Source organism: Poecilia mexicana, unplaced genomic scaffold (genome assembly GCF_051168715.1).
Source record: "Poecilia mexicana isolate PSO_F unplaced genomic scaffold, ASM5116871v1 scaffold_10, whole genome shotgun sequence".
NCBI classification, from domain to species: domain Eukaryota; kingdom Metazoa; phylum Chordata; class Actinopteri; order Cyprinodontiformes; family Poeciliidae; genus Poecilia; species Poecilia mexicana.
In genome coordinates, this window is record NW_028263379.1 from 20903952 (window position 1) to 20931903 (window position 27952).

The following is a 27952-nucleotide window of genomic DNA, read 5'->3' on the forward strand; positions in this document are numbered from 1 at the left end:
TCTGGAACGTTTCCCACAATAACTCCGAATATTGCCAAACTCTGAAATTGTGTTGATAGACGTATCTAAAAATCTAAATGATGTTCTAGATTTAACCCCCCCCCCCCCACAACATTTTCAGACTTTAAAGTAGTTCAACCATTTGCTTATTTTGCTTTACTAGGGACTAAAACTAACAAGTCACTCATCATTTGCAGATTCATTTATTCTAACTGACTTATGTCCAAAACAAATATCTAAATAATATATATATATATATATATATATATATATATATATATATATATATATATAGACTCAAAGAGACAGAGAGAAATGCACCACTGGTCTGTAATTTTCTTCTTAAGTACACCTCGATCGTGAGGCAGAGAATGTAGAAAATAAAATCCGATAATCACATTGTATGATTTTTATCTAATAAATTAAACTTTTTATGCATGAAATAAGCATTTAGTCACCAACCAACCAGCCAGGACTGTGGCCTTTCACCTTATGGAGCATCAAAGCTCCTGAGAAAGCACAGAACTACGAGGCAGGTCAATGACCGGAAGATTTTTTTTTTTGACACACAGGTGTACAAACATCAACAAGCTAAGGCAGCTAAATTTATGTTTGCTCTGCTTTAATAAGCACCAAGTAGAATATCTGAAAAAGTACACATAACTTTTGTTGTTTCTTAAAGGCCAATGGATTCATACAGATTAAATCAATTCACACAGCAGCCGACATTAAATATATATTTTTCACAAAATAATACCATGCAATTTAAACACTACTCTCTGAGGTCCATTTTTATATAATAACCCAGTGGAAAGTAGCAGATACGCAATATATCTGTAAAAATCTGCTCACAAGGTTATAGAGAGGTAAGCCTGTAAAACACAAAGCAGAAATGTCTTGATATTTTAAAAAATGCTATAAATATGGCACATGGAGAACGATGCAGAACATGGTTTGCATTAGTTCAGTTTACATTCTTTTAGTCAGAAGGAGACCGATTAGTGGTACCACAGTATACTGTACCAATGTTTCAAAGTTACGATTTCTCCGTCATACAGTTTCTATAATTCAAAGTCCTTTCACTGAGATGTCAGGGAAACGACCAAAGAGTTTTCTCTGCAAACGATCAGCTGACTGAAAGAAAGCTACATCACTGTTCCTGCAACAAGTACAACAAATTCAGTCGATTCTGAAATAATAATAAAAATAAAAAAAACTGTCATGACATTGAAGATTAAGGACCATATACTGTGAAAAATGACAAAAGGTTTATATTTTCTGCTTGTATCAAAATATATAATTGCTATGTCTATGCTTGCAAAACAACTGTGTAATATAAAATAAACTTTACATGTAATGACCAATATTACATGTAATATGCATTATTTTGGAAGCAGAAGAAATTGCTACTTTTACATTTAAGACAAAAGCAGATCGTGTTTTATATTTTTGTGTAAAAAAAAAAAAAAAGTGAAAGCAAAGCAGCTTTATGAAACGATAGGAATCTACAATCAGCTGATGTCAAAACTTGGGCCTTGGATTTGTCAGTATATGAACTTATTCCATAAACATCCTGGCATGAAACCAAAATTACACTCTTTATCATTTACAACTGACAGTTTCATAAATAGCATCAAAGCGTCCATTTTTAAAGTCTTCAGTAGTATTATTGTTTATGCTTGAAAAAACATTGGGAAGCATTCCATACGCTTAAAAAACTTTATAAAACTCAATATATTAACAGTAATCACTGCAGTCTGTGACAGCTTTCACTTCCACAGATTTCAATCCACCCTTCAACATGTGACCAGCACCGTATCAAATGTATTTTTTTTTTGTATTCTATCTCCTCTGTAATACAAAAGTTATTTCTAGACCTGCACTGCTTCCAAAATCCTTGCCCCCCCCCCCCCCCCCCCGAGTCTCTTTTTAAGGCATCATAAAGTCCAACAAAGATTTTATTTTTTAATTGCTTAGAACCATTAATTGTTTCTCTCCTTCTTCCTCCGTCTGTGCGTCTAATCTCGTTCCTTCATCTCCGTCTGTGTTTATCTGCGCCACTCCGAGTCGGTACAGAGAGTCTCTGATGACCACCTCTCCAGGCTGACAAGCCTTCACAACCTGGCTGATCTGCTGGTTCACTATGTCTCTGCTGCTGAGGAAGTCTACAAGTCGGTTGTACAGGTAGTAATAAGCCGTGTTGTTGAAAATCATGGGCTTTGTGTTCACATCGTCTTCTGGTTCTTTTAAAGAGTCGTTCTCCGGTATGTCGGTCTGCTCCTTTATGTTTTCCTCTTTGTGATGCTCCTCTTTCTTTAAGTCCAGCTCTGTTAGCAGGTTGATGTACGGCTCCAGATCTCTGCAGCGGATCATGCGGTGGTGCTCCTGAGCAGGAGCGTCCTGCGCTGCCCCTGGAGGATAAACCAGCCAGCAAGAGGGGGATTTTGTGATGGGGTGAACCAGCTGGTTCTCTGCTACCAAGGAAAGGTCAGCGGCGTACGGCTGGTCCTGCAGCTCAGGGCATGTCACAAACTGAAACAGAAACTAAAGTTTGCCTGGGCAGAAACTTACTGAAAACAGAGTCGCAGAAAAAAAAAGTTTCATTTACTGGATTTAGATCAAATCTGCATCTAGCTGAGCTGTGCATTCAATCAACAAATAGATGATGCTTTTGTCTGTGTCGTCAGTGTGGAACATTGGTTAGTCTTTCTACGCCTCTTCTTTTATTTGTATCCCTGTAAATTTATCGACTTAATTTAATAAATGCCAATCGAATAAAAGTTTCTCGGTTTGTAGACTTTCTGGAGACACTTACTTCTGGCTTTTCAAAGGGGTCAGAGAAGCAGCCCTGGTTTCTGCCCCACATCTGCGTTGCCAACTCTGGATACTGCAGATCGGTGCAAAGCGCCACTTGACGAGGACAGTCGCAGACGTAAACCGGAGGCCAGTAACGGGAGGAGAGGAGCAGATCGACGTGGTCTCGAGCCGTCTCTCCTCTCACCAAGTACTTGGAGGAACACACCACCTACAGGCGGTTTGAGCAAACAACATCTAGCGTTCTAGAACCGTAACGCACAACCAGAAATAAGCCAGAAATGTGAAAATCATTATGCGATGAAGCCTATTGCAATAGTCAACAAGTCAATTAATTGAATTGAATTGAATTAATTGAACTCTTTCTCCACTTTTAAATTGAATCAATAGCAGATCATTCCATCAAGGTCAGACTTTAAATGTAAAACCTGAAAAAAAAAACAAAGAGCGTAACGTTTTCACCGCTCTGTCTTCATGCGAGCGAGTACACAACCATGATCCAGTTAAAGAAAATAGTTCTGACAATAACCTCTTAGGAAGTGATGATGCACTAGTTTACTTTATACACTACATACTCAGAAGAGGAGATAAAGGAAATGACCTAAAAACAATGACCGTTTTCTTGCTATTAATGCTGATTAGTACCCTTTCTGTCCATAAAACAACTGTCCACACTGGGGAAAACAGCAGATGTCCTCTAACCATTGTTTCTTTAATACAAGTGTCGCCGTTTTTTGTTCTTCTGCTCATGATCTCAAACTTTACATTTATCTACTCCGAGTCTGGAAACACCAACTCCCAACAAGGAGAATTACTGTCTCTGACGACTCCTCAGGATGGGATTTTATTTGCATTAAAGGTGTTATTTCAAATATGGCAAATAATCTAAGAAATGTGCAACTTTTAGAAAAAGGTACCACAAAAATCTGTAATTTCAGCCCACAACAATCACAAAAAAAAAAAAAACATAGCAAGCTCTGAATGGACTGATAGTTGGATGGAGGAACTAATGAAGCAGTGAATGTGTCATGGGTGGATGGACATAGTGCCTATCCAGACGTAGAAGATTATTCCAGACTGCTTATGGATCATGTGTATACAATGGATTGTATTGGAGGCTTAAAATGTCATAATGGCTGCAGTTGGAGCATTGATTGATTTAATTTATTTTTTTCCAGGAATATGATAACATTTATGGGCTTGTTTTAATCATAGCCATTTTGAGTTTCACTGAAACTAATTTAGTGGCTGAACAGCAAAGGGGAAAAAAAATACAACAACGATGGCAACTGAATTTATCGTCTTAGCAGTAGATTGTCAGAACCCAAATTCACTCAAGCTGACCTGCCTTATGTAGCTCATCCCAACTTCACATCCAGCATTTATTACAGAGAGGGGACTTGTAATACAAATAAAGAATGAAAGTGGGGCAGAAATATGCAAAAGATGCACAGATAAGAGGACCAGTGTTTCACCTTGTGGGGGCACATCTTGGACAGCTTGCCAGCGGTGAGATGGGATGGTGGCTGTGGAGCCGTGGGAAGGCCACTGTGGACATGTGTGTACAGGTTGACCAGGGAGGCCAGAAGCTCGTTCTAGCAGTGAGACACAGAAAACATGACTTACTGCAACAAGAACATTCATTTTAAAAGAATAATTAAAAATCCAAATTACAAATGAGCATGTGAAGAGGAGATTTAACCCAGAAAGCCCAAAGATGGAGATGTTGGATGAAAGATTTTGTCTATTTAGAGAGAGAGGAATTGATTAGTGTGTATTAACTGCAACGGTAAAAGTTATAGTTTTGATATTGTTTGAAATAATATTACTGAACTTCATCTTCTAGGGCAACTGATTTCACTGGGTATTATTTTAGGGTGTCAAAGTAAAAGCACGCTGAATATAAATGCATATATTTGTAAAAGAATTGTTATTTTCCTTCCAGTTCAGAAGTACTACATTATGTGAGTCTATCAGATAAAATCCCTACAAAAACTGAAATTTGTGGCAGTTAGGAAGGAAAATATGAAACAGTTCAAAGGGTGTAAACCGTTTTGTTCAAAGGCTACGGTAAACCCTGGCAAAAGGCTCTCTGGTCTTTGTTGTGGCTCATTTGTTTCGTTCCCAGACAAACACACACCTTCGTGGAGCCAGGCGTGAGGTCCACTCCACAGCTATCCAGTATGGCTCTCAACTCATCCTCGCTGTGATCTTCGACCCTGTCGAGTCTGAGCTGACCGTCATGGATGAGACGAACCAAAACTGACGGATCTCCTGAAAACATCAGAAAATGATCTGATAGCCAACAAACCAACCCACTGAAAGAAAGATCCCATAAGCAGAAACACGCAATCCATTTGTTTTTAATCTGTAAATAAAGGAAATGGCTATTGCGATATTGACACATTTGTTTATTTCTCAAGTCTGAGGCTGTTGTAAGGGTAAGCAACATGATTCGGCAGGTGTGTGTACCTGCAGGCTGCTGTATTGGTGGCATGAGCTTGTCTTTCTCCGTGTTGATGACAGTGGGGCTCCTCATCAAAGGCGGCGCGAAAGGAGCGATGATGGAAGCATCCACCCGCGTGATGGGGATGTCTGCGGGGAAAGCCGCTTGCTCGATCGCTTCCCCCTCCATGGTCAGCCAGAAGTCGTCTACATGAACTTCGTCTGAGACCGAACACTCCGGCCAGGTGAACTGCAGGATAAAAAGGCGCATGACCTTCCCAAATCAGCTGAAAAATTACAAGCATGTTACCGATTACATCGACAGTCTGTCACCTCCACGTTCTTCAGCTCCAGTACGTCGTTTCTGTGTCTTTGCGCAATCTCAACTTTCGGGGCAACGCCACAAATGCCACAGATCATGTCGTTGTAATCCCGCATCGTCAGACACTCAAAAGCCCAGTAGCCGCTCAGGAAAAGCTCCTGAACGTGAGATGATTCCTCTGCAGTAAGACTATGGACTAATGTAAGAGTAAACGCATCAAAAGGCTGATAATAAATAAATAAATAAATCTACTGTTGAATAAATGCATGTCGAGGTAAACTGGACTTTACTTGGATGATTTTGGATTTGGTCAAACACAGACTGAGCGGCGAGAGGTGGTGTCTGGCCCAGTTTGATGTTGGCTCTGATCTTCAGAAATAAGTCGAGACTCACAAGGAGTCGATTCCCAACATTGAACAAACCTGAACAAACCAGAAAACAAATTATTAGACAGAAATGATTGACTATTCTAACACAGCATTACATGTTATGTTGGGTTCCTGTACGGACGCAGCATGTGGCTCGTTCTCCATGGATGCCATGAAATAGGAAGAAAAATAAAAAAGCTAAATATGCCAAGACACAGACAGAGAGACCTTCAGTTAATACAATATCCATTTAATCATGTGAGTTGAGGGCAACGCTGCCAGGCGAAATAAAAGCTCCTCTCAGGTTGTCCTGTTGGCCGGGATCCTCAGATAATGATTGAGTTTTAAAGGAATCTACTTAAAGTGTTTCTTAGAAACTGTAATTCATAAAAATTAGACAACTAGAGCCAGATTTCAGAGAGAAAAAAATAACTGAAGACAGAAACATATGTTGCTTAGACATAAAACATTTTCTTTTCTATCAAACAATATGAAGCAGCAGTGTTGTTTATTATCCACTGATCTGCTTCTAAAACTAAAAAAAGAAGCTCAAATAGGGATAATAGATAAATGGAGATGCAAAGTCCTTTATTATGTAATAATAACCAGACTATTAAACATGATGAAGATTTTGGTAAGACACTCACTTTCTTTTCTCAGAGAAAAAAAAGGTAGAAAGGCCAATTATACTACTGGTATCCAATTAGTTTGTGAAACAGATTATGTTGTGCTATAGCGCCCTCTTGAGGCCAATTGGTAAAACAGCGTGAATAAGAAACATCCACAACTAGTCCAGAGTTTAAACCAGGCTGGCCCTATTCCAACAGGCGATTACACAAAAAGTACATTTTAAAACAGTTTTTCCTTGAAATTAAAACAAATGATGCTCAGAATTATACAAATCTGCTTTACTGCAACAGCTGAGCGTGTGTGGTTACCTGGATGCAGATCTGCAAAGCTGTGCAGGGCCAAACACCGAAGGTTGGGACACACTTTGAGTTGCAGAGACGCCGTCTGCATCAGCGTCTCTGTGAGCAACCAGCAGTCCTCCGGCCCGGCAACAGTACTGCAAGGTCCAATTGTAACCACGTATGCAAGTTTACGTTAAATATCAGAAATCAAAGAGGCAAGGTTGCAAAAATGATGAGGCAAAGCGAGGGAAAGCTCGTCGTGCATGGCCTTACCCCCGCTCTCCTTTCAACAGACGGTAGCTGCACAGGCCGCAGTGTGTAGCTGCTGATTCATAAAACTGAGGCCACCCCGTCTCCAACAGCGTCTCAGTCTCAGCATCACTTCCCTCACCGTTCTTAACCAGGACTATTTTAACGCTGTTCAGCTCCTGGATGAGGCTCATTGTTTCCTGCAGCTCTGTGTCGCTCTCAGGAATCTGCACGGTGCTGCGGATCAGCTGCAGAGTGCTCTGGCGCTGGACGTCCCTCTGAGCAGGACTCAGGTCCTGATGGGGATCCAGCAAAGTCTCAGACTGAGGCGGAAACAGAAAGTTAGTGAGAGGATTTCATGCACACAGCAGTCGGCATCAGCAAATCGTGTTTGCATGTAAATAATTTGATGATGAGTGCTGTGAAATTGGATGATTAGCACTTGACTAAACCTGATTGTTGATCAGTTACTCATAGACAGCACTCTTAGGTATGGAAGTTGTTACTGAGGGAAAGAAGAGGCAAAACCTTATAGCATCAAAATGTGATAAAATAAATAAATAAATAGGACAATAACTATGTCATAAAAAAATGTAAAATGTGTGAAAGACCAAAGAGAAAAAAAATCAGTTATCCATCTTGGTGTACTGAAGCAGCCGTCACTGAGCCGTCACAGCTCTGAGCTTGAATTCAACCAGTGCGCCATCCATCTACACTTTAAAAATAATCTGGATGTTGTGCTTCTCTTACCTTTGGAGGTTTGGTATTCTTTCTGGTCAACTCGCTGCCACATTTCGGGCACACAGCAGGTTTGTGACGGTTCTTATACATGTAGTCGCAGGCCGGGTTCTTACAGCGGCCCCTGCCTCGTGCTGTGGATAGCCCCAAATCCTGAAACGACACGCAAAAAAAACCATCTGTCACACAAACGGAAAAGAAACCACAGAGAAACAAATATTCCATGAAAAGCACGGGGTTTACTTACAAAACAGGAAACCGTGTGTCTGAAAGGCACTAGGGACAAAACATTCACACCTGTGTCAGGAGTGGAAGTCGCATGTTTACTCCTGTCTGCTGAGATGGAGGAATCCTGCAGAGGGGGACGCAGTGAGTGAAGAAACTCGACCTCATCACTGTCGCTCTGTGTTTTCAGTGTTGACGTGTGTGTTTTCACCTGGATGGTTGTTGTCGTTGGGGCGGTCTGGCCAAGCTGCTTTAAAGTGCTGGGTTTAAGACTCGACAGAATCTCTTGAGGCACTGTGGCTACAAGCACAACCACGTCAGATGAACACCTAGCACATCTAGAAATTACATTTCTTCTTCGTGCATGTCAAACGTGTCGTGAACGCATTCGCGCAGCACAAAGTGGGAAATCACGTTGAAAGTACCTGCTGCCGAATGGCTGCTTTTAGAGACGCCTTGAGGTTTTTCTTTCTCGGCTGCCACAGTCAAGATCTGAATCACAGCGCTGCCTGCGAATCAACCCAAACACAAGCAAATGTGTTGACCCGGGTAATAACAGCTTATTACCTGAAGTATATGCCACGGGATGTTTGTCCAGTGTTACCTGGGTTACAGACGGCAGGAAGGATGGGTCTCACTGGCCTCTTCTGAACCACAGCGCAGCTCCTCGCTGGTTTCTGATGCGTGCTTTTAGTATTCACTTTTATTTGTTTACTTTAAAAGAGAAAAATAAAGAATGCAGTCAGATATTCATTTAAAAAACATGAAATGTCCAGTGGGTTACATTGACTAAATTCTTCTAAGATAGAAAGAAAAAACAATACCTTTTTCACTAAATTCCTTTAAATAACCAGAAATATGTAGATATTCAAGTTCAAATGAAACAACAATTTTTCTAAAGATTTTGAACAACTTACAATAAAGATGTTTGAAGGTTCAATATAAATTTGAAATGTCTACTCCTAGGGTCAGCTTGTTTATATGTAATATGTAACATGACTATCAATGTGTAACTGGATCCTGGATAAAGTTTTATCTCACTTCATATCAGTTTTGAGGACAGTAGAAATTCCTGAAATCATTTATTACAACTATTGTTATTTTGTAAGTCTAATTTTATAACTAAAAGAGCTCCATTAAAAATCCCAAAGATACCAAACTGCGGAAAAATAACAACCAACACCTTGATGTTTACCATATTTGAGGCAGAGGAGTGTTGCTGCTGCCCTCTGGTGGTGCTGCAGCTGATAGTGCAGGCTGTTTTCTGTTGCTCCGATTAGCTTGTCCTTCCTTGTTACCGCCACCAGATGTTGTTTCGCTGGTGTCTGCAGAAACATGCAGTGTAGCCTGACGGCTTTCGTCACTCTTGTTGTCAGTTGTTAGCCTGGAAGCACCGGCTTTATCTTGTGTCCTTTTAGCCTAGAAGAAACACAAATGCAGTCAAAACCAACTGAGTCAACCGAGTCAGAGCTGTAAAGAATACTTTATATCAAATATCGCCTGCTAAAAGCAACTGAACCTTTACAGCAGGTATCCATTTTCCTCCCAAGTGGCTCCCACACTCGGGACAGGTAGGTGGTTTGTGTCGAGTGACGTAAACAAAAGAGCAGCCAGGATTCAGACACCTCCCCCGACCTCTCCTTGTGTATGTCTTTACAGACTGCAGTAAAGAAGAAATAACTCACTTTTTTTTTTTTCAAAATTTATTTTAGAATAAATTCTGCCTTAATAAAAATGGGTTTTTACCATTTTATAAGAAGGTTTGGGAATCTGGTCTGATTTGGCCCCTACAGATATCATCATGACTGGCTGCAGGGAACTAATGCCTGCTAAAGGCTGAGGCTCCAGTTGACTCTTGAAAGAAGGATAATTGGGAGAAACACTTACTGAAAATAAACTGCTTAGCTGAAACATTTTATTTCCGTTTTAACGTTTAAATTCCTGTCGTAAATCATTTACATAAAGATCTCACCTGAGAGGGCACGATGGTCACCATCTGCGTAGCTTCTCGTTGCATCATTTGCACTGCTACTCCACCGGCTTTTGTGTTCAGTGAGACATCATTCAGCATCTCATCAACAGAACCCTGCGAGCCCTGGACATCTGTGGAGGTCAGGGTTTTGGATGAAGACCATGGTGAAGTTCTTTGGGGAGAAGACACCACCGTTTCCTCTGCTGTATCATTGGGAACAGTGGGGGGCTCTGAAATCTCCACCTCTGCGGCCAAGTCAACAGGCGCTACCTTGGACTTGGGGACCCTGAGGGCGACCGAGCACAAGCTTCCTTCAGCCGAAAAATCAATCGATTCGATGCACACTTCTGACTGAGAGCCTACAGCTTGATAATTAGGGGAGGCGCTGTTGGGCACCAGGAAGCAGTTGGCTCTGGGGAGGATTTTGCGGAAGCCCGGCAGGTGTTTACTGGAGCTTTGAGATGTCTGAGGAAAAAAAAAAAAATCACAAGTAAGGAAGTTGTTAAAGGCTTCGGAAAGCACATCAGAGAAAAAGATGAGAAAAAAAATCTGTTTAGTCTCATTCGTTCAACTGGTAGCAAACTTAAGATCTCTCTCTCTATACATACATATATATATATATATATATATATATCTATATATATATATATATATATAGATATATATATATATATATATCAAGACAAAACTTGTGAAAAGTGGCTTTCCCTAAATACTTGACACAATAATGATCTGCCTCAAGAATCAGAGAAAAAAAAAACTCCCCCTAGTATCTGCTTAGTTTTAAGAACTTAATTCAAAGACAACTGGAATGTAATGTCTCTTGGTTTGTCAAAAACTACAAAAGTTTTTCAAATACTTTCAAGATATATTTCTAGAAGAAATATGAAAACAAAGAAATTTGATTTTTTTTTAAAGGACTTGTGGGGGGGGACTAGGAGATTAGGGGATTGCTACCTGATTTTCTTTAATAAAACAGGTTATCAATACATATTTTGTTCAATGCCCTCCTTGGAAGAAACCACAGAATATCCACTGGGTCCAGTTAAGGATTCTGGCTTGGGAGATTGTATTCGGAACTATTTGTGACTTTATCAATGGTGACATAGAAAAAAAGGGGGGGAAGCAGTTCCAGGTAAATGAAGATGAATCCAGAGCATGATGCTGCCAACGACATGTTTTACTTCAGACTTTATAGTGTGTGTTGTTTTTGTTTTTTTTTGTTTTTTGCCAGAAGTACATCTTACATTTGTGGTGGTTTCAAGTTGTGTTTTGTCTTACATAAAGCATTCTCCCATTAGGTTTTGAGAGAAACCTATTAAAAAAAAAGGTTTCTCTTGCAACCCTGCTCCTTAGTTCAGACAGATGGAGAATACAGGAGAAATAGATTACTACCAGAGATTGCAAGAAATTTCTGCAGCTGCTTTGGAGTTGCCATCGGTCTTTTGGCAGCGTTGCTGATCAGCTTCCATTAAGCCTTTCCATCAATTATGAAACAATTTCCAGTTTCTCTAGTGTTATTATTTACATTTTGTTGTGTTTCCTTGTGCACAACGGCAATAAAAGGACTTCTGATTCTGATTACCCATGCTATTTATAATATTCTATGAATATAAAAACATTCATAGATAGTAGGCATATATAGTGCTAGGGCTTTTCACAGAGACATGTGTCTCACAAGAGCATCTGAAAGTTTATGTCAGATTAATGATTCGGTAAAATGGTGGATGGGTGATAACTCACAAAGACTGAACACTGAATCAAAGGGGCATAAAGAAATAATATTTATTTAAAGCCGCTTTAAAACCAACCATTCCAAATTATTCCTTCTTGTGATGCCATTCACATTAAAAGAAGACCTTCAATTTATATGTATGTGTATAAATTTTCAGTCCTGAAAGTTCCACAAGATTAAATTAGCTTGTAAACCATTCATTTGTTAATACATCTGACTTACTGTGTCTATCCCATCCTTTTCCAACTTGGCTCTCTCCAGATAGTAGCTCTTCTCAGCTACACTCAGTCTCCTCCAGCTCTCACTGATTCGTTTGTTGACTTCAGACTGAGGCAGATTCGGGGTTCCGAGTTGCATAACCTGGTGAACATCGAAGTAGTACAGCAGGTAGGCAGATCTGGGACAAATGATGAATTACACATACAAATTAATACATAAAAGGAATTACTCCAGGTCCAAAAAGACACTTCAAGTTATCCACATTACATTACCGGGGCTTCTTGGGTCTTTCATGGCTGTTTTCATCAGCCTTGCCCCTCTTCTTTTTGGGGGACGTCATCTCCACTTGGCTGTACACATCTTCAACTTCTTCAGTTACTTTCACAACCTCTAACACCTCCACATTGTCCATGTCTTCCATGGATCAAGGACACTGCTAATAAAACGCATGGGTTTAGTTTACCAAATATTCAAATAGATGCTTTATTTGCAGGATAATTGTGCAACTTTACCTCCCTCTACCGACAATTACAATAGAATAATGAAACTACAGCTTAATTGCTTAAACATTCAGAATGCATTTTGATCTGTTTATGCAATGTTTTATAGTGCATTTGCCATGCACTTGCTTGCAAAAAGGAAAGAAATGATGCAGAACAAATAAGCCCAGACTCATAATTGGGACGAAACACTGAACATAGCTCTGCAGAAAAAAAGTATAGCCAACTTAACTACACTGAAAAAACGTGCATGTGAAACTCACTGGTTTAATGGCGTGTGTTCATACTGCCTGCACGCCTAGTCAACTATCCAATGAAATGCCGTCTTGTTGAAGCCTTACCTATTATCTTCCGACCTTTAAGAAACTGCTCCAAGGGTCTACTGGGAGAAGCCCGTCATTGCATAAATGGTGAGGAACACCTCTATGTTCATTTTTATGCTCCAGCAAAGATTTACCACGTATAAATGACTGTAAAAGCTCAATAGTCCTAGCTTGACAAAACGACTGACGAGAAGAAACATGGCGATTTGTTGCTATGGGCTTCGTCCAATCAGATTTCGCGATAGATATGTCCGATCCAATCACGTAAGACGTTTTTGACACGTGAAAATGACTCTTGCGTCCCGAATATCGTTGTCATTGCAGTCACATGGAGGCGCTGTTTCCAAAGACTGATTCAGTCGTAATTTCGATTTTGCTAACAGAGCCTGCTTTTGTCTGTTCCTTTATTTTACCAATCTCCTGTCCAGTAGTTGGCGCTAATGCAACTTCTGCGTCTTTTCAAGCAGAAGCAGACTGACCGAAAAAATGGCGGATGACAAGGTGAGTGAGATGTCTGGCTTCTAATTTATAAAGAATATTTTGCTGCTCATGACAGCAATAGTTAGAGGAGCACAAAAATATGGTATCCCACAGAAAATGTTAGTTCTGTGTTATAATCACTTGGGAGGCTCTCAGAGAGAGGAAATAAAGGAGCCGACCCTGTGAACGTGCAAGAAACTTCAGAGAAACTTACGTATGTGATGATGAGGCAAACTGCCGCTAGTGTACTTTCCCTGTACCTGTCTGTTAAAATCACATACGTATTGTGGATTATGGTTTGTGTATGCTTCTTTTTATATATATATATATATATATATATATATATATATATATGTGTGTGTATGTATGTATCTCACATGAGATGTGTTTATTTCAGGATCCTCTGAGACAGTTAAAGGATCTAACTCGGCTTAAAAATCAGCTGGAGGCCATTCAGAGGAGAGTGGAGACCGAGGTATCCGCAGAATTTCCCCAGGTGAGCTCATATAGGTGCCCTATGATCAAGTAGGCATGTGGCGCTGAAGCAGGGCATCTTCGTCCAGTTTTACATATTCTTCTGTAAGATATATTTCTGAAACTATCAGTACCTCAATTTCTAAATCAACAGCGTCACAAACGGGTTGGAGATTCGTGATTGATTTCCGACCTTTAGTTTTGTTCCGACTTACACTGATCTCAGTGGTTGAGAAAAACAATTATATAGTCTGTAAAATATTGCCAGAGCCTGCCATTTATTTATACTAGGTTCATAAGTGACAGGTGTGAGAGCAGTTTCTGCAAAACAAAGTTTTACAGGGACTGTTTTCTATCTTTAGAAAATACAACTTACCTTGAAATGACACTTTATGTACTTTTAAATCATCTCCTTAAAACTCAAAATAACTTTATTTATACAGTTTAAACGTTGATACTTTCTTTTCCTTACTATCAGCTTCGACATCAAAAGAATGTCTAAATGTTTATGATTTAGTTCTGTGGATTCACAACTTTAACATAGTTTAGATTTTTGAAGTTCAGACTGTCCTGTCCCTTGTTAGGCTGCAAATAATTGTCTGATTCACAAGTTGATGTCCTAGCGTACAGGTGCTGGTCATAAAATTAGAATATTGTGATAAAGTTCATTATTTTCCATAATGTCATGATAAAAATTAAATTGTCATATATTTTAGATTCATTGCACACCAACTGAAATATTTCAGGTCTTTTATTGTTTTAATTTTGATGATTTTGGCAAACAGCTCATGAAAACCCAAAATCCCTGTCTCAAAAAATTAGAATATTATGAAAAGGTTCTCTGAACGAGCAATAAAAATAATCATCTGAATCAACAAAGTAACTCTAAACACCTGAAAAAGATTCCTGAGGCCTTTAAAAACTCCCAGCCTGGTTCGTTACTCAAAACCGCAATCATGGGTCAGATTGCTGACCTGACTGCTGTCCAGAAGGCCATCACTGACATCCTCAAGCAAGAGGGTGAGAAACAGAAAGAAATTTCTGAACGAATCGGCTGTTTGCAGAGTGTTATATCAAGGCACCTCAGTGGGAAGTCAGTAGGAAGGAAAAAGTGTGGCAGAAAACGCTGCACAACGAGAAGAGGTGACCGGACCTTGAGGAAGATTGTGGAGAAGGGCCGATTCCAGACCAAATTAAATTTTCATCTCCATAAAACTTTTCAGCAGATGGAAGCATGAAGTGCTCCAAAATCTTCTGATAGCTGCTGCATTGATCCTGCCCTTGGTAAAACCCAGTGGACCAACACCAGCAGCTGACATGGCACCCAGACCATCACTGACTGTGGGTACTTGACACTGGACTTCTGGCATTTTGGCATTTCCTTCTCCCCAGTCTTCCTCCAGAGTCTGGCACTTTGATTTCCAAATGACATGCAAAGTTTGCTTTCATCCGAAAAAAGTACTTTGGACCACTGAACAACAGTGGTCCAAAGTGCTGCTTCTCTGTAGCCCAGGTCAGGCGCTTCTGCCGCTGTTTCTGGTTCAAAAGTGGCTTGACCTTTGACCTGGGGAATGCGGCACCTGTAGCCCATTTCCTGCACACGCCTGTGCACAGTGGCTCTGGATGTTTCTACTCCAGACTCAGTCCGCTGCTTCCCCCAAGGTCTGGAATCGGCCCTTCTCCACAATCTTCCTCAGGGTCCGGTCACCTCTTCTCGTTGTGTAGCGTTTTCTGCCACACTTTTTCCTTCCTACTGACTTCCCACTGAGGTGCCTTGATATAACACTCTGCAAACAGCTGATTCGTTCAGAAATTTCTTTCCGTTTCTCACCCTCTTGCTTGAGGATGTCAGTGATGGCCTTCTGGACAACAGTCAGGTCAGCAATCTGACCCATGATTGCGGTTTTGAGTAATGAACCAGGCTGGGAGTTTTTAAAGGCCTCAGGAATCTTTTTCAGGTGTTTAGAGTCACTTTGTTGATTCAGATGATTATTTTTATTGATCGTTCAGAGAACCTTTTCATGATATTCTAATTTTTTGAGACAGGGATTTTGGGTTTTCAAGAGCTGTTTGCCAAAATCATCAAAATTAAAACAATAAAAGACCTGAAATATTTCAGTTGGTGTGCAATGAATCTAAAATATATGACAATTTAATTTTTATCATGACATTATGGAAAATAATGAACTTTATCACAATATTCTAATTTTATGACCAGCACCTGTATCTCTAATTGTCAAGTAGTGTCGCAAAATTTGTAATGGTAGCATTACAACTATTACGTATTCACCCCCTGGGATGTTTTACACTTTTTATTGCTTTTGCAAAAGAATTTTGATCAACCAAATTTGGCTTTTTTTTTTTTTTTTAAGAAAAAGAAACAGAAAACCCTTGAACGACAAAGTAAAATCAGCTAAAGCTGAATTTTAATCAATTTCTTTGCGTCTCTTTTCCTTCTGTAGGGAAGCACGGTGCTGGGATCGCCCTTCCTGAAGGGCTTTTTGGCCGGCTATGTGGTGGCCAAGCTGCGCTCCTCGGCCTTCCTGGGATTGCTGCTGGGAACTGCCACCGGCATTTACGCAGCCCAGAGCTATCAGGTGCCTAACATTGAAAGGACCGTTAAAGATTACATGAGCACAATGAAAAAGGGACCAAAGTGAATTGGGCTGACGCTCACTAAACGAAGAAGTGCTCTTGGAGGTACTGGTCCACGGCAGACTGGAGTTGAACTTTTCTGAGTAAGGAGGATTTATGGATGCATTCTTTTGACTGGAATTCCACTGGGGACCTAAAGAGAGAAACTTTATTCGCTTTTGCTGTTGCTTTGGAATCAGTTCGATCCTGCTTTAATTTCTACTTTTATCTGTCCACTGTTGACACGTCGCACCTGCAGGACGTTGTGCCTACGAGGCTTAGGGCTTAACTAAAGCAGCTATATTTATATTAAGGCCTTTGGATTTTAATATGGAAAACGGGCAGAAACTTTACCCACCTCATGTAACCTCACAACTTTACTGTTCAAAAAATAATCACAATTTAATCTTAGAATGTGTTGGAAATAATAGTTAAAGAAAACCGATTGAATTTTTTTGTTTGTTTTTTTGCACTGAAGTTATCCTTTGTACTTGTCGGAGCTGGTGTTTGTTTTGCGTCATTTAGAATGATTGTAATCGAGAACGTGGGGCCTCAAACCCCGGCCGGGACTGAGAGACGGTGGGCGAACCGGATCAAGTGGGGCTTCCTGTTGGGCCTGATGGTGCTCATCTATGGCTCTCATGCGCCGCTTATCACTCTCACCAAGGTAGACGGTCAAGTCCCATTCAACGCCTCCTCCTGCGTCCTCATGATCGAGCTGGCCAAGCTGCTCGCCTCCCTGCTCAGCCTGGTTTTCACAGGCGCCACGTCAATACCGCGGTCTCCTCCGCGTCTCGTCGCCCCTTACGCGATCCCCGCCGTGCTGTACACCTTAAACAACAACCTGGTTGTCGTCATGCAGGCCTACATGGACCCAAGCTCATTTCAAATACTCTCCAATCTGAAAATAGCTTCGACCGCCCTGCTGTACTCCGCCTGCCTGGGGAAGAGGCTGCGGTCTGAGCAGTGGTTCGCCCTGGGGCTCCTCATGGCTGCGGGGGGCTTCCACAGCTACAGCAGCCTGGATCTACAAGGCCCTGAGAGGATCGACGTCGATGAGGGTCCCAGGCTTCACATCACTGCTTGGGGGCTTTTCCTCGTGCTGGTTTACGCCAGTGTGTCGGGGCTGGCAGCAGTGTACACAGAGAGGGTGCTGAAGAGCCAAAGGTTGCCCCTCAGCGTACAGAACCTCTACCTCTATATGTTTGGAGTGGCAATCAACGGGCTGTCCTCTCTCTCCTCCTTAGGAAGCGACCAAGGGTTTCTGGAAGGCTACTCGGGGGTGGTGTGGGGCATCATCGCAGGACAGGCAGCCAATGGACTTCTGATGTCTGTGGTGCTCAAACACGGTAGCGGCATCACCAGACTCTTTGTCATTTCCTGCTCCATGCTGGTTAATGCGCTGCTGTCCTGGGCCATCTTAGGATTACAGCTCACTCCTTTGTTTCCTCTGCCTTGTGCACTGATTGGATTGGCAGCTTACCTTTATTACAGATAGCAGAGGGTTCGTTAGAGACCTGCCCGTTTGGGTCCAGAGGAGCTTCAAACAAAAGCTGCCAGTTGTGGTCCTTAACATTTGAGATTATATTACTGGTACTGTGCAATGGAAAAGTATCCATTTCTCTCAAACACATTTCGATGTAATGTTGTTATACACGTAAAATCTGAAAGGTAGGACTTTTGTTTGAAACGTGATTCAATAAATGAATCACGTTTTGGGGCTTCAGATCTTTTGGGGTTATCAAGCAGTGCTACATCTAGAAACACTTTTACTCTTCTCTAGTTGAAACTCGCTCAGATCAGAAGCAGAGCTTGACACAAATCAGGTCTGGACTTTGACTGGACCGTTGTACACATTTGTAGGACAGTGTTATGCGTAGGTTTGAGGTTACAGTCCAGCTGGGAACCTCCTCTTCAGTTTCAGGTATTGTAAAGCCTGTGACAGGCCTGGTCGTCATCTAGTGCCATTTAATTTTCACATAAACTCTAACCAGCATCCCTGCTCCTACTAAAGCATCACCATCATTGTGGGTTACCATGGGGATCTTGTTTTGAAGCTGATGTGCAATCATGGTGTTTGTCAAATAATTTAATTTAACCAATTTAATTAAATTGGTCAAACTTCCAATTTAATTAAATTGAGTAAACACCTTAAACATGTTTGCTGTCTCTCCCAAGTGGCTTATGTTAAACTTCTTATAACTTTATTTCAACAATGACTGTCTTTCTGATTTGTGGCCTAATTTGTGAAGTGCATGGCAAATCCTTTTAATAGGTTGTTGCATCTGAGCTATGGATCCCTGCAGCTCCTCCAGAGTTACAATGGGATTCTTGACTGCTTTTCTGATCAAAGTTCTGCCTCATCAAACTTCCAAAACTTTAATCTCCACACTGAGGTTGGTCCATTGCTTAAACTACAGACATTGAAGCTGAAGTGTGACAAAATGTGGAGAATCTTAAGGGATATTCGCACTTTTGCAGGACGTTGTCTGGTTTGTGTTTTTTGCCTTTGTGTTATCTGCCTTCTAAAACTGAACTCCTTTAGTCCTTTACTTTATTTACTTCAGATGCAGAAGTGTTAACAGTGTGTCAAAGAACGAGCTGACAAAATTAATCAAATGTTGATTTTTTGTTTTTGTTTTGCTACACAGTTACATTGTTGCAGAGACATCCTGCAAGGATCCATAATCATACACCAAATCCTCTTTAAAGCACATCAGGGATAAAATGTTACATGTTGCGTTTATGACCAATAAAGTTTCTGAGCCGTTTACCAACACGCGTTTTCTTGATTTAAGCAAAGTATGAGACTCATTGATGCTGGTTTATCAGGTCAGTCACAGGATCTCCTCGCACAACAAGAGCGTCTTTAATCTCCCCCAGTGCTGCAGAGTTAGAGAAACATGAGAACATTGTGAAGGGTCTTTCCAGTTATGTGACCAGCTTGCTGGTTAAACGCTGACCTTTTCGAAGTTCCTTGTTTTCTGCTTGCAGCTGCTGGTTCTGAGCCGACAGGTAGATGGCATCCTGCACAGCTTCCAGCAACACGCTCCTGTATCTTCCCTCCGAGATCTTCCTCTGCTCCTCGCTAACTTGACGAAACGCCCTGAACACCTGCAGAGAAGGAATACTGATAACAAGCATGTTTGGGTGATGCAGTTAGATGTGGGTTGGGTCAATTGGATTCTTGACTGTAAAATTATTCCGTTACTAGGCCCTTCACAAGCCTACAAACAATAACATTGGGGTTGGCCTATGCTTGTTTATTTTTTTAGATTTTAATACAAGTAATCTACTCAGCTATGACAGTAATAAACTCTATTCACAATAAGGAGAAATGACAACCAGGCACGCTTTGGTCGGCTCATATTGGGGCCTTCAACTGAATAAATACAGTATAGTAAGGGCAAAATTGCAAGAGTTGGAGCCTGTTATGGACAATAATGGCTAAGATTAGGTTTAGTAACATGCACCCAAGATTGTTTCCCTTCTCTAAGACAATGAGGAGACTGGTAGTAGTTTTAACCACAACATATTCACAATCAATTTATCTTGAAAGGCACGCCTTTGAACCTTTCTGAAAGTTCAAAGACGTGAACTTTCTTAAAGAAAAGCCTTAAGAAAATAATTTAAAGGTAGAGTTTACAACATTCTAACTAAGGCCTCTTTTTGATTCTTAGGTTCAATTTCATGCACATCCTGAGGAAAAAAAGAGTTCAATGTTACTCTGCATTGTAACAGCTCTGTGTTTTTTTTTTTGTTTTTCCTAAACTATGCAACTAGCTTCTCTCTCAGCCTAAGATGTTTTTTGTGCTCTCTCTTTTTTTTAATGCAAATCTTTTTCCAAACCAAGAAGCTATATTTTGTGTGGATTTAAAGCCAATTAATTCCCACCTGTAGGCTCTCTTCCCTCAAACAATGCAGCTCCGTTTGGTGTCTGTGATGCTGATCCTGAAGGTCGCTTTCTGCCTGCTGGGCCTCAGCACGAAGCGCCTCCATTTGCATCACCAGGACCTGCCTCTCTCTGCTCAGCACCAGCAGCTCCCTCTGAGGGCTTTCTGTCTGACGGAGCAATGAATAAAAACAAGAGGTTAAAATGGGAAAAAAAAAGTTCAAGGAAATCCCGGTGTTAATATGGAAGTGCAGGCCATTTCTGCCCACCATAAATTCAGCCTTGCACTTAGCCAAACTGACTCAGCACTCTCGGCTGAGATGGATCACAAACAGAATGTTAAACAACAGGGTATCTCATTATCTCACCGGCGGCTGCTCCTGCGCCAAGTCTCTCTCCATCTTCTCCACCTCCTCCTGAATTAATCTTGTGTGATCCTCCTTAAGTTGCCTCCTCCGCTCCTGCGCTTCATTGTATTCCAACTGAGACTAATCATTAAAATGGCAAAATTAACGTCTTAGTGCGTGTTGCCCACTAATCCAAGCATAAATCTTGTTTAGATGTTGAAAAGACTGGACTAAGCTTTGTAAATGTGTTGTCAAACCAGCGGTCGCGTACGCAAAGCTTTCTGCAAAGAGTTACCCTAGGAGGCAATAATTGCAGCACTTTCTAAAAGATTTCTCAGTGGATTTCTAACAAGATCCTGCTGAAGGAGGGTTTTCACAAAGCTTTCAGGAGGGGTATTACTTACAGAAGTGGCGAGGATGACATTTGGGAGGCTTAGGAGTTTCTCAAGTGGAGAAAATAGTGTTGGAAAGGAAATGAGCAAATGAAACAATGAAGATTTGCTCAGGGTTAATATTTGAAGTTGAGCTCAGAGGGATTTTTCTCCCATCTCTCCCTTAATGCTCTTATCGAAGAATTAAGCTGTGTATGGGGGAAAATATTAACTCAAATGTGAAAGTTTGGGGCATTAAGAACTATTTTCAGGAGAGACCCCAGCCCCCGTAAGAAAATAAAATTTCCCCAATCAGCTTAGCTAACGGTAAGGCGCAGACACTCCAGGTAAAAGAAGAAAATAAGTAATCAATAAGACAACTACAACGTTATCTAAGCCGTCACAGTGAAACAGTGTTGAGCAATGATCACTGTAGGCGTCTTAAAACCAGACTAAACGATTTATGAGTCGGCCTTACCTTTTTGAGTAAGACCCAAAAAGGATCCCTTCCTCTAAAATTAGACTATGTGACAAAGTGGCCATATGGAAGGTATTCTTAACCTGTCTGTCACTAGAGGACCCAAATTTGGGTCCTCTCGTGACAGGGGTGTCAAACTCCAGTCCTCAAGGGCCTCTGTCCTGCAACTTTTAGATGTGCCTCTGCTGCACCACACCTGAAAAGAATAATTAGGTCATTAGCAAGGCTCAGGAGAACCGATCTACACAGGGAGGAGGTAATTAAGCCATTTCATTCCACTGTTTTTTACCTGTGGCACATCTAAACACTGCAGGACAGCGGCCCTTGAGGACTGGAGTTTGACACCCCTGTCATTGTGAATGACAACCTGAGACCAACAGGTTAATGATGCACCAGGTAAAAAGTTTGTCAGACCATACTGAAAGAACCCTTACACCAGAAAAAGATTATTTTGTCAGAACCATAGTGGTACTCCATTATGGTAGAGCTGGTGATGTCATGCTGTGAGGTAGCCTGCTCACAAGGACATCTGCTTTACTAAGACTCCAGGAAAATGTGTCGCCATTTTATGCTTCTTAATGTTAGAAATGTCCTGTAATATGTAGGTTTTTAGTTTTTAAAGCTTGATGCTATAAAGACCAGGCATAAAAGTCAGACAGAAAAGTTAGTGAGGTTGTAAATTGTTGTTATTGTGGCAAAAGTACATACATGTTCTCAGCAGAAACCTTTGACTAACAACAGCGAAAATGTGTTATATTTTTCCTGAAAGAAATCAAGAATAGATCAAAAATAGTCACTGAAAATGGCAAATTTCTGGTTTTCCGTTCATGTTTCTAGCTTTAAGATAAATGGCACAATCCGTCTAAACTGGAAATAGAAATTGAGCATCTCAGCTTGATCAGTGGACAACATAAAGCAATATTTGAGGCAATGTTCATTACTTGTTGACAGAATTGGGACTTTGCTGAAACATTCCCATTCTTCAGTGTCTCTTCTCTCAGAGCTTCCTTCAGCTGTTGGATTCTGGTTACCCGCTCCTGGACCTTTTCCGCGCTGCCTTTACCTTCTGGAAACACCAGAGACACACCGAATACTCAATCAGGAATAGCTTTATCGACTGCACTGTGAAATTTATCCTGTTACCTCTGATGTGTTCCTCCATTTCTTGTCTCAACTTTTCCTGCAGATATTTAGCTGTCTCTGTACTTGCTTTCTCTTTGATGAGGCAATCTACAGAAAGCTGGTGGCTGCTGGTTGATGATTTCTGTTACGTTAGAAAGCAAATATTAAACTCGATGATTTAGCTACATTATATTTTGGTGGAAAACCACCAGACCTTAATTTTGGTTTTTATTCTCTCTGACTCCTCTCTCCTCTTCTCCCACGACTGACGTTTCACTATCTGTTTTAGAGATGGCAGAATACATTTTTATTGCACTCTCATGCTGCTGTATCGAACGCTGTAGCTTTGATTTTGTTTTATTTACCTTCAGATTCTGAGTCAGCTGAGCTAACTTGTAAATGCTCTGCACCTCGCTCTCCCCTAGCAGTACCACATTTTGTAGCTCCACGATCCTTTCACGAAGCTCTCTCTCAGTTGTCCTCGGATTCCAGCAAACAGAAGTGGGTTTAGTAACTAATCCTCTCACTTTCTGAGCCAAACGTAAAGCAGATTGAGTTTCATCATCAAGGAAACCTGAGAAGAAGTAATACCCAGAGTCAGATTTAATTCAACCACCTCCCGCTTATATGTTCCTCTCACTTACCTTGAGGGTTGATGCAGTAGATGAGAAATGTCCTGTTGCTTCCTGTAAGTGCATCTTTAAGTAGTTGGTGAAGGAGGCTGTCACTGACTACAGGAGGAGAGTTTAGTGTCTGGTCTACGACCTTCAACAGCGGGATGACTCTGGGAACAAAAAAAAATACTTATGTTGTGAAAATAAGGAACAGCATTATTTTTCAAATAACTTTGTATTTGGAGAAAATTACAATTGATCACCTAAAATAATAATAATAATAATAATAATAATAATAATAATAATAATAATAATAATAATAATAATTCTTCCTACCTTTTTTTATGCCTTAAGAAAATTAAAAAAAACATTGGAAAAAAATCCTGACACAAAGGATCATAATTCATGCATGAAAGGGTTAAATTCTGTATGTTCTGTTTTTCTACATAGAGACAATTTTCTTGTTCAGGAATTTTTCTCTTCTAGTCAAAGACCGACTCTGTCATTAACTCCCCGCCTCCTTCTTTACCTTCCCCATAAAAATACTCTTGTTCTCCCAAACCCCCCAACATGGCAGATGGCTGCTTCTTCTGAAGATTTTCATCCCTGTGCCGGTTGTTTTGAAAATGGATATAAGAATGAAGCTTAAAGAAGAGGTATGATTGTCAGAGACAATGACATATCTGGGAGTCGCTGCAGGAACATGACAGGCCTTATGGGAGAAACAAGCCAGGAGGGTTTTCTTACACGAAAGCTCACGCTGTTAACACATTGTCTTGATTTATGTCACTTACTTCGTTGTCATTTTATGTAAATACACACTCTGCTCTTGGACAGATGGCAATGAGCCACTGAATATATATAATAAAGCTAAGAAATCTCTGAGAAATTAATTCAGTAAGACTGAAAGCTGCAGTTTCAATCAAAAGGGTTATTAATTTTGGGGAGAACTCAAGCATAAAATTATGTACATGGTTTTCAGTGCACTGTCTTCTTAGTTTAGACTAAATGTTTATTATATCTCAGATTCAATTTACAATAGAAATTATACATTTTATAAGAGATGCAGTTTAGCTGCATAAATTGGATTGCAATGTGGAGATATTAAAGTACGAACTGAGGCAAACATTAATATGCCACATGCATTCTGGACAGGTTGTTGCAGTTCGGTGAGCATTGGTAGGTAAATATTTGATCAGCCACTCAGACTCGTGTAACTGATCTGTTCGGCTTGCATGTCACCGACCCTCTGAGGTCAGTCCTGCTGGCTCCTCCTGCGAGGCTGAACAGCTGCAGTTTGCTGCGGCAGACATCCGACTCCGCCTGCTCCGGATGGAGTTTCCACTCAGCTGTCACCGAGAACAGGGAGCTGCATCTGAGGAAAACACGTGACACGGACAACAAGCACGTTTATTTATTCAGATGTCTCGGAGAGAAAGAGAGTTCTCTCACTGAGATTGCAAGATGTTTGGTCCTGTCCTGTGTGTTTTAAGCCTTTTCGGAGCGCATTGATGAAACACGACCTACCGGCTGGAAATGCTTCCTCCGTTGGTTTTCATTGACTCCCTGCAGGCTTTAAAAACATCACAGGCTTCCTCCGCTGAACACACACACACCTCAGATAAACCTTCTACGACACTGAGAAACAAAACAGAGAGGTTTATGTGTCAGCCACATAGGCATTAGTTGTTTTTTTAAACTTGCATCTTTTTATATTCTTGGGCTTTATATATTTTGTAGATATGATTATTTAGGGAGCACTTTATTATTTCCTTGCCTCTATCTTGTTCAATAAATGGCGAAGGAATCTGTCACTTGTGCTTTTGTACATCTGATGTTAGATTTGAACCACTTTAAGATTTGGTAAAGAGCAGAACAAATACACTAAAGCCTCAGATAAAAGGATTTTTAAAATCATGGTTGTACCTCAGTATATAGCGAAAAAAATAGTGGTTGCTATATATAGCAACCGCTAATTTGATAAAGTTTTGCTTTCATCAGGCCAAAATTTCTTGCAATTTTTTAAAGTGGTGATGATCGATTTTTCACCACACTGTCTGAAGGTCTTTTTTTTTTTTTTTTTAGCTTTTTCATGTCCCTTGACCATGACGTGCAGTGGGTTCAAAAAGGTTTCCTTAATATAAAAAGATAAATCTGCCCGAGGCAGTGAGGAAGCATTCCGCGGTTTTAAGTCTGGGACAACAAACGCTCAAATTTCGCCTCAAGCTTTTGGAGCAGGTAAAATCATCTGGCATATTGACCTGAGACAAAGCAACATTACAAAAAGTCAGGCAGGTGAAATGCAGCGTAACTACTGAGAGAATGTAAAAGTGATTAAAACATTTTTTAAAAGCTATTTGTAAAAGGAATTCAAAATTGGAAAAAAAAAATGTGTTCTTGTTTGCTTGTACCTGTTGGAAGGTTAAATCATTCAAAGCGAAAGGCGATTAAAGCATGTCTTAGCTTCTCAAGGTTGCCTTTTGACGATATAATATAATCTGTTTAGACCGTGGGGGAAAAAATCTGATTTTTCTGTTTTTTGTTTTTACAAAACTATTACACATGTGAACAAAGTTGTTGGCAAACTTCTGTTAATTACCGAAAAGGCCACAGTGGTCAGTGACAGAACTTGAAACCGACAAAAAGAAATAATAAATAAAAATATAATACAATTTAACCAATGGAAATCAGACATTGATTTTGAAATGAGGGTTAACAGAACGTAAACAGGCCTGGACAAAAATGATGGTTTCTATAAGGTAAGGTAATTTTATTTATATAGCACATTTTCAGCAACAAGGCAATTCAAAGTGCTATAATATAAGATTTGAGTAAATCACTGCAATCAAGCGATTCTTTTGATTATCAAAGAATTATTACTCTGCTGCACCTGCCGCAGGTACTTTGGCTAACTCTTTGTGAACAAACTTCTCCACTTGTCTCAGGTTTGAAGGATGTCTCCAGACTGTCTGGAGAACGGCCTAGAAAGAGTAGAATTCATTAAATAAATCTTTTTTTATTAAAGAATTGTATCCTATGTTCAATATTAGATCAGGACTCATAGAGGGCCAGTTCAGAATAGTCCAATGTTTTGCTCTTAACCTTAATTGGGTGTATATCTTTAGGATGAGAGTCAATTTTCAAATGTAAGCACGATTTTCTCATGCGGAACAGAAAGTTGAGAGAGTAAAAAAAGTGATCTTGTTGGTGTCGTTGTGTCTACACAGCAAAACATTTTTTCTTATTCTCACTAGAATTTTGAACATTTTGTGCCATCTGTCTCCTGAAATCGACAAAAGGACTTCAGGACAGAACATTCTCCAGTGTGCTTCAGTGGGAAATAAAGATGACAACCTACTACATAAACAGTGCCCAAGAGGCATCAAGTACTATGACAAAAAAAGGTGTAAAACGAAACCCTGTGGGACTCCCCCCACGGGAAGTCAGCAGAAAAGGAGATAAAAAAAATCACTGATGGAAACACAAAACGTTCTTATCCCAGAGGCAAGATCTGTTGATCAAGGCAGCTTTAAATAATACCAAGAAGGTTTGACCAGTTGGAAACTAAATATTAGACTTTCTTTTCAAAATCTAAATTAACGCGGTACGTAAATACATAATATTAATATACCTTCCGAGTACAGGATGGGTTACGAGCTGTAAAGTTTCTTTATTGAGGCTGAGGAGATCCAACGCGCTCCCGTCTGGATAAAACTGTCAGAGAAACAATATTCCAAGTCATGTCACGTCGAAGCTGCTTTGGGGTTCTACCTTTCAACACAAGGACAGACCTGAAGAAATGATACAGAGGTGAAGGACTCTGCTTTTTCCTCTGATGTTGCGCAGCTAAACAGACTCGTCAGGACCTGAAACAAGGTCAGAGTCTCAGAATCCGGTCAAAGCAAGAACAGAACATCCTCTAATGCACAGAGTAAAATTGTTACTGTCCACCTGTCTGAGGATGCTTTTGTCCGTCACGGCTCCGACCATCTCCGTGGGAGTTCCACACATCAGCAGTGCTACGCTATAGCATTTTGATACGGCCTCGGTCAGAGGCCGCAGGAGCTCAGAGTGAAGACTCTGCATGTTTCGGTTCAGATTGTTAGTTTCTGAGATTTGCAATATTTAATAGCAAACAGAAAGTGCGTGAAAACGGAGTAGGAAGTGTTTTACCTCTACACAGTCGGCTGTTACAACCTGATCAAATGTGAAGGACTTTGGTTCCTAAAAAAACACGTCTGATATTTGTGGCACCTTCCAGAGAACATCTGAAATATCACGGTGCAGGAATAGGTTTACCTCATTCGTAGCAGATTTGTGGTTAATTTCACATCCTTCGACTGCTAAAGCGGCACAGCCTTTATGTTCTGTGTGTCCAAGAACATGTGAACTTTCTTCAACTCAGCACTCAAAACCAAATAAATTCACATATTCCAGTAGTTTACTTACCTGGGCTTGTCGTGAGTACAACTCCCACTCTCACCGTCTCTGCTCCCCCACACGTCTAACAGTGGATGGAGATGAGTAGCAATTCAACCAGCACAAGTCAATACAGTCTTTACTCATCTTAAACATCTCTATGCCTCTGGAGAAATTATACAATTTATTAAAGTAAGTACTGTATATACTTACAGGTGTGTTTATGATTGCTGTGGCCATCCTGAACGTGTGGCTTTGCACAGCCACTTTCTGACCTGGATTGTATTACAGCAGGGTGAA

The 27952-nt window shown here is 40.6% G+C and overlaps 4 protein-coding genes across 7 annotated transcripts; 2 read left to right on the forward strand and 2 right to left on the reverse strand.

The window, feature by feature from the left end:
- Nucleotides 1–605: 605 nt before the first annotated feature.
- hmgxb3 (HMG box domain containing 3) lies at nucleotides 606–13047 on the reverse strand. 3 transcript variants are annotated; one of them, XM_014972820.2, is made up of 21 exons: nucleotides 12840–13045; nucleotides 12271–12434; nucleotides 12002–12176; nucleotides 10045–10509; nucleotides 9819–9926; nucleotides 9592–9732; nucleotides 9268–9491; nucleotides 8677–8786; nucleotides 8498–8581; nucleotides 8284–8372; nucleotides 8095–8199; nucleotides 7860–8000; nucleotides 7134–7432; nucleotides 6888–7015; nucleotides 5872–6003; nucleotides 5593–5777; nucleotides 5287–5509; nucleotides 4955–5088; nucleotides 4290–4409; nucleotides 2816–3025; nucleotides 606–2532 (listed from the first exon to the last, which is right to left on the reverse strand). In XM_014972820.2, the coding sequence occupies exons 2-21, from the start codon at nucleotides 12417–12419 to the stop codon at nucleotides 1966–1968; spliced, it is 3789 nt and encodes a 1262-aa protein (XP_014828306.2). In that variant the 5' UTR covers nucleotides 12420–12434; nucleotides 12840–13045; the 3' UTR covers nucleotides 606–1965. The 3 variants fall into 3 exon arrangements, with proteins under 3 accessions (XP_014828306.2, XP_014828303.2, XP_014828301.2); XM_014972817.2 differs by having other exon boundaries at nucleotides 8095–8372; nucleotides 12271–12431; nucleotides 12840–13047; XM_014972815.2 differs by having other exon boundaries at nucleotides 8095–8372; nucleotides 12840–13047.
- Nucleotides 13048–13217: 170 nt separating this feature from the next.
- On the forward strand, nucleotides 13218–16854 carry LOC148157103 (SLC35A4 upstream open reading frame protein-like). Its single transcript, XM_088009629.1, has 3 exons — nucleotides 13218–13322; nucleotides 13699–13797; nucleotides 16238–16854. The coding sequence occupies exons 1-3, from the start codon at nucleotides 13308–13310 to the stop codon at nucleotides 16433–16435; spliced, it is 312 nt and encodes a 103-aa protein (XP_087865755.1). The 5' UTR covers nucleotides 13218–13307; the 3' UTR covers nucleotides 16436–16854.
- An 81-nt stretch (nucleotides 16855–16935) lies between these two features.
- Nucleotides 16936–19186, forward strand: LOC106907224 (putative UDP-sugar transporter protein SLC35A4). The gene has a single exon (XM_014972821.2). It carries the CDS (start codon nucleotides 16936–16938, stop codon nucleotides 17905–17907), a length of 972 nt encoding a protein of 323 aa, XP_014828307.2. The 3' UTR covers nucleotides 17908–19186.
- LOC106907214 (uncharacterized) lies at nucleotides 19024–27892 on the reverse strand. Of its 2 annotated transcripts, none has more exons than XM_088009628.1 (18): nucleotides 27866–27892; nucleotides 27683–27737; nucleotides 27533–27600; nucleotides 27407–27457; nucleotides 27185–27313; nucleotides 27025–27099; nucleotides 26865–26947; nucleotides 24761–24871; nucleotides 24480–24608; nucleotides 23264–23403; nucleotides 22985–23193; nucleotides 22834–22899; nucleotides 22641–22761; nucleotides 22439–22563; nucleotides 20670–20783; nucleotides 20304–20471; nucleotides 19373–19523; nucleotides 19024–19294 (listed from the first exon to the last, which is right to left on the reverse strand). In XM_088009628.1, exons 1-18 carry the CDS (start codon nucleotides 27890–27892, stop codon nucleotides 19221–19223), a joined length of 1896 nt encoding a protein of 631 aa, XP_087865754.1. In that variant the 3' UTR covers nucleotides 19024–19220. The 2 variants fall into 2 exon arrangements, with proteins under 2 accessions (XP_087865754.1, XP_087865753.1); XM_088009627.1 differs by having other exon boundaries at nucleotides 20670–20789.
- Nucleotides 27893–27952: the final 60 nt, after the last annotated feature.

What these genes read in the sequence shown, in the direction of transcription:
- hmgxb3 (XM_014972817.2), bottom strand. Translation starts at nt 12,419, where the DNA reads ATGGAAGACATGGACAATGTGGAGGTGTTAGAGGTTGTGAAAGTAACT. An exon ending in ACCAATACAGCAGCCTGCAG is followed by an intron (nt 5,089 to 5,286) that starts GTACACACACCT and finishes TGATGTTTTCAG; the next exon opens with GAGATCCGTCAGTTTTGGTT. An exon ending in CCAAGATGTGCCCCCACAAG is followed by an intron (nt 3,026 to 4,289) that starts GTGAAACACTGG and finishes AACCGCCTGTAG; the next exon opens with GTGGTGTGTTCCTCCAAGTA.
- LOC148157103 (XM_088009629.1), top strand. An exon ending in TATCCGCAGAATTTCCCCAG is followed by an intron (nt 13,798 to 16,237) that starts GTGAGCTCATAT and finishes TTCCTTCTGTAG; the next exon opens with GGAAGCACGGTGCTGGGATC.
- LOC106907224 (XM_014972821.2), top strand. Translation starts at nt 16,936, where the DNA reads ATGATTGTAATCGAGAACGTGGGGCCTCAAACCCCGGCCGGGACTGAG.
- LOC106907214 (XM_088009627.1), bottom strand. Translation starts at nt 27,892, where the DNA reads ATGGCCACAGCAATCATAAACACACCT. An exon ending in CTACTGCATCAACCCTCAAG is followed by an intron (nt 23,194 to 23,263) that starts GTAAGTGAGAGG and finishes ACTTCTTCTCAG; the next exon opens with GTTTCCTTGATGATGAAACT. An exon ending in TGAGGGAAGAGAGCCTACAG is followed by an intron (nt 19,524 to 20,303) that starts GTGGGAATTAAT and finishes CCTTCTCTGCAG; the next exon opens with GTGTTCAGGGCGTTTCGTCA.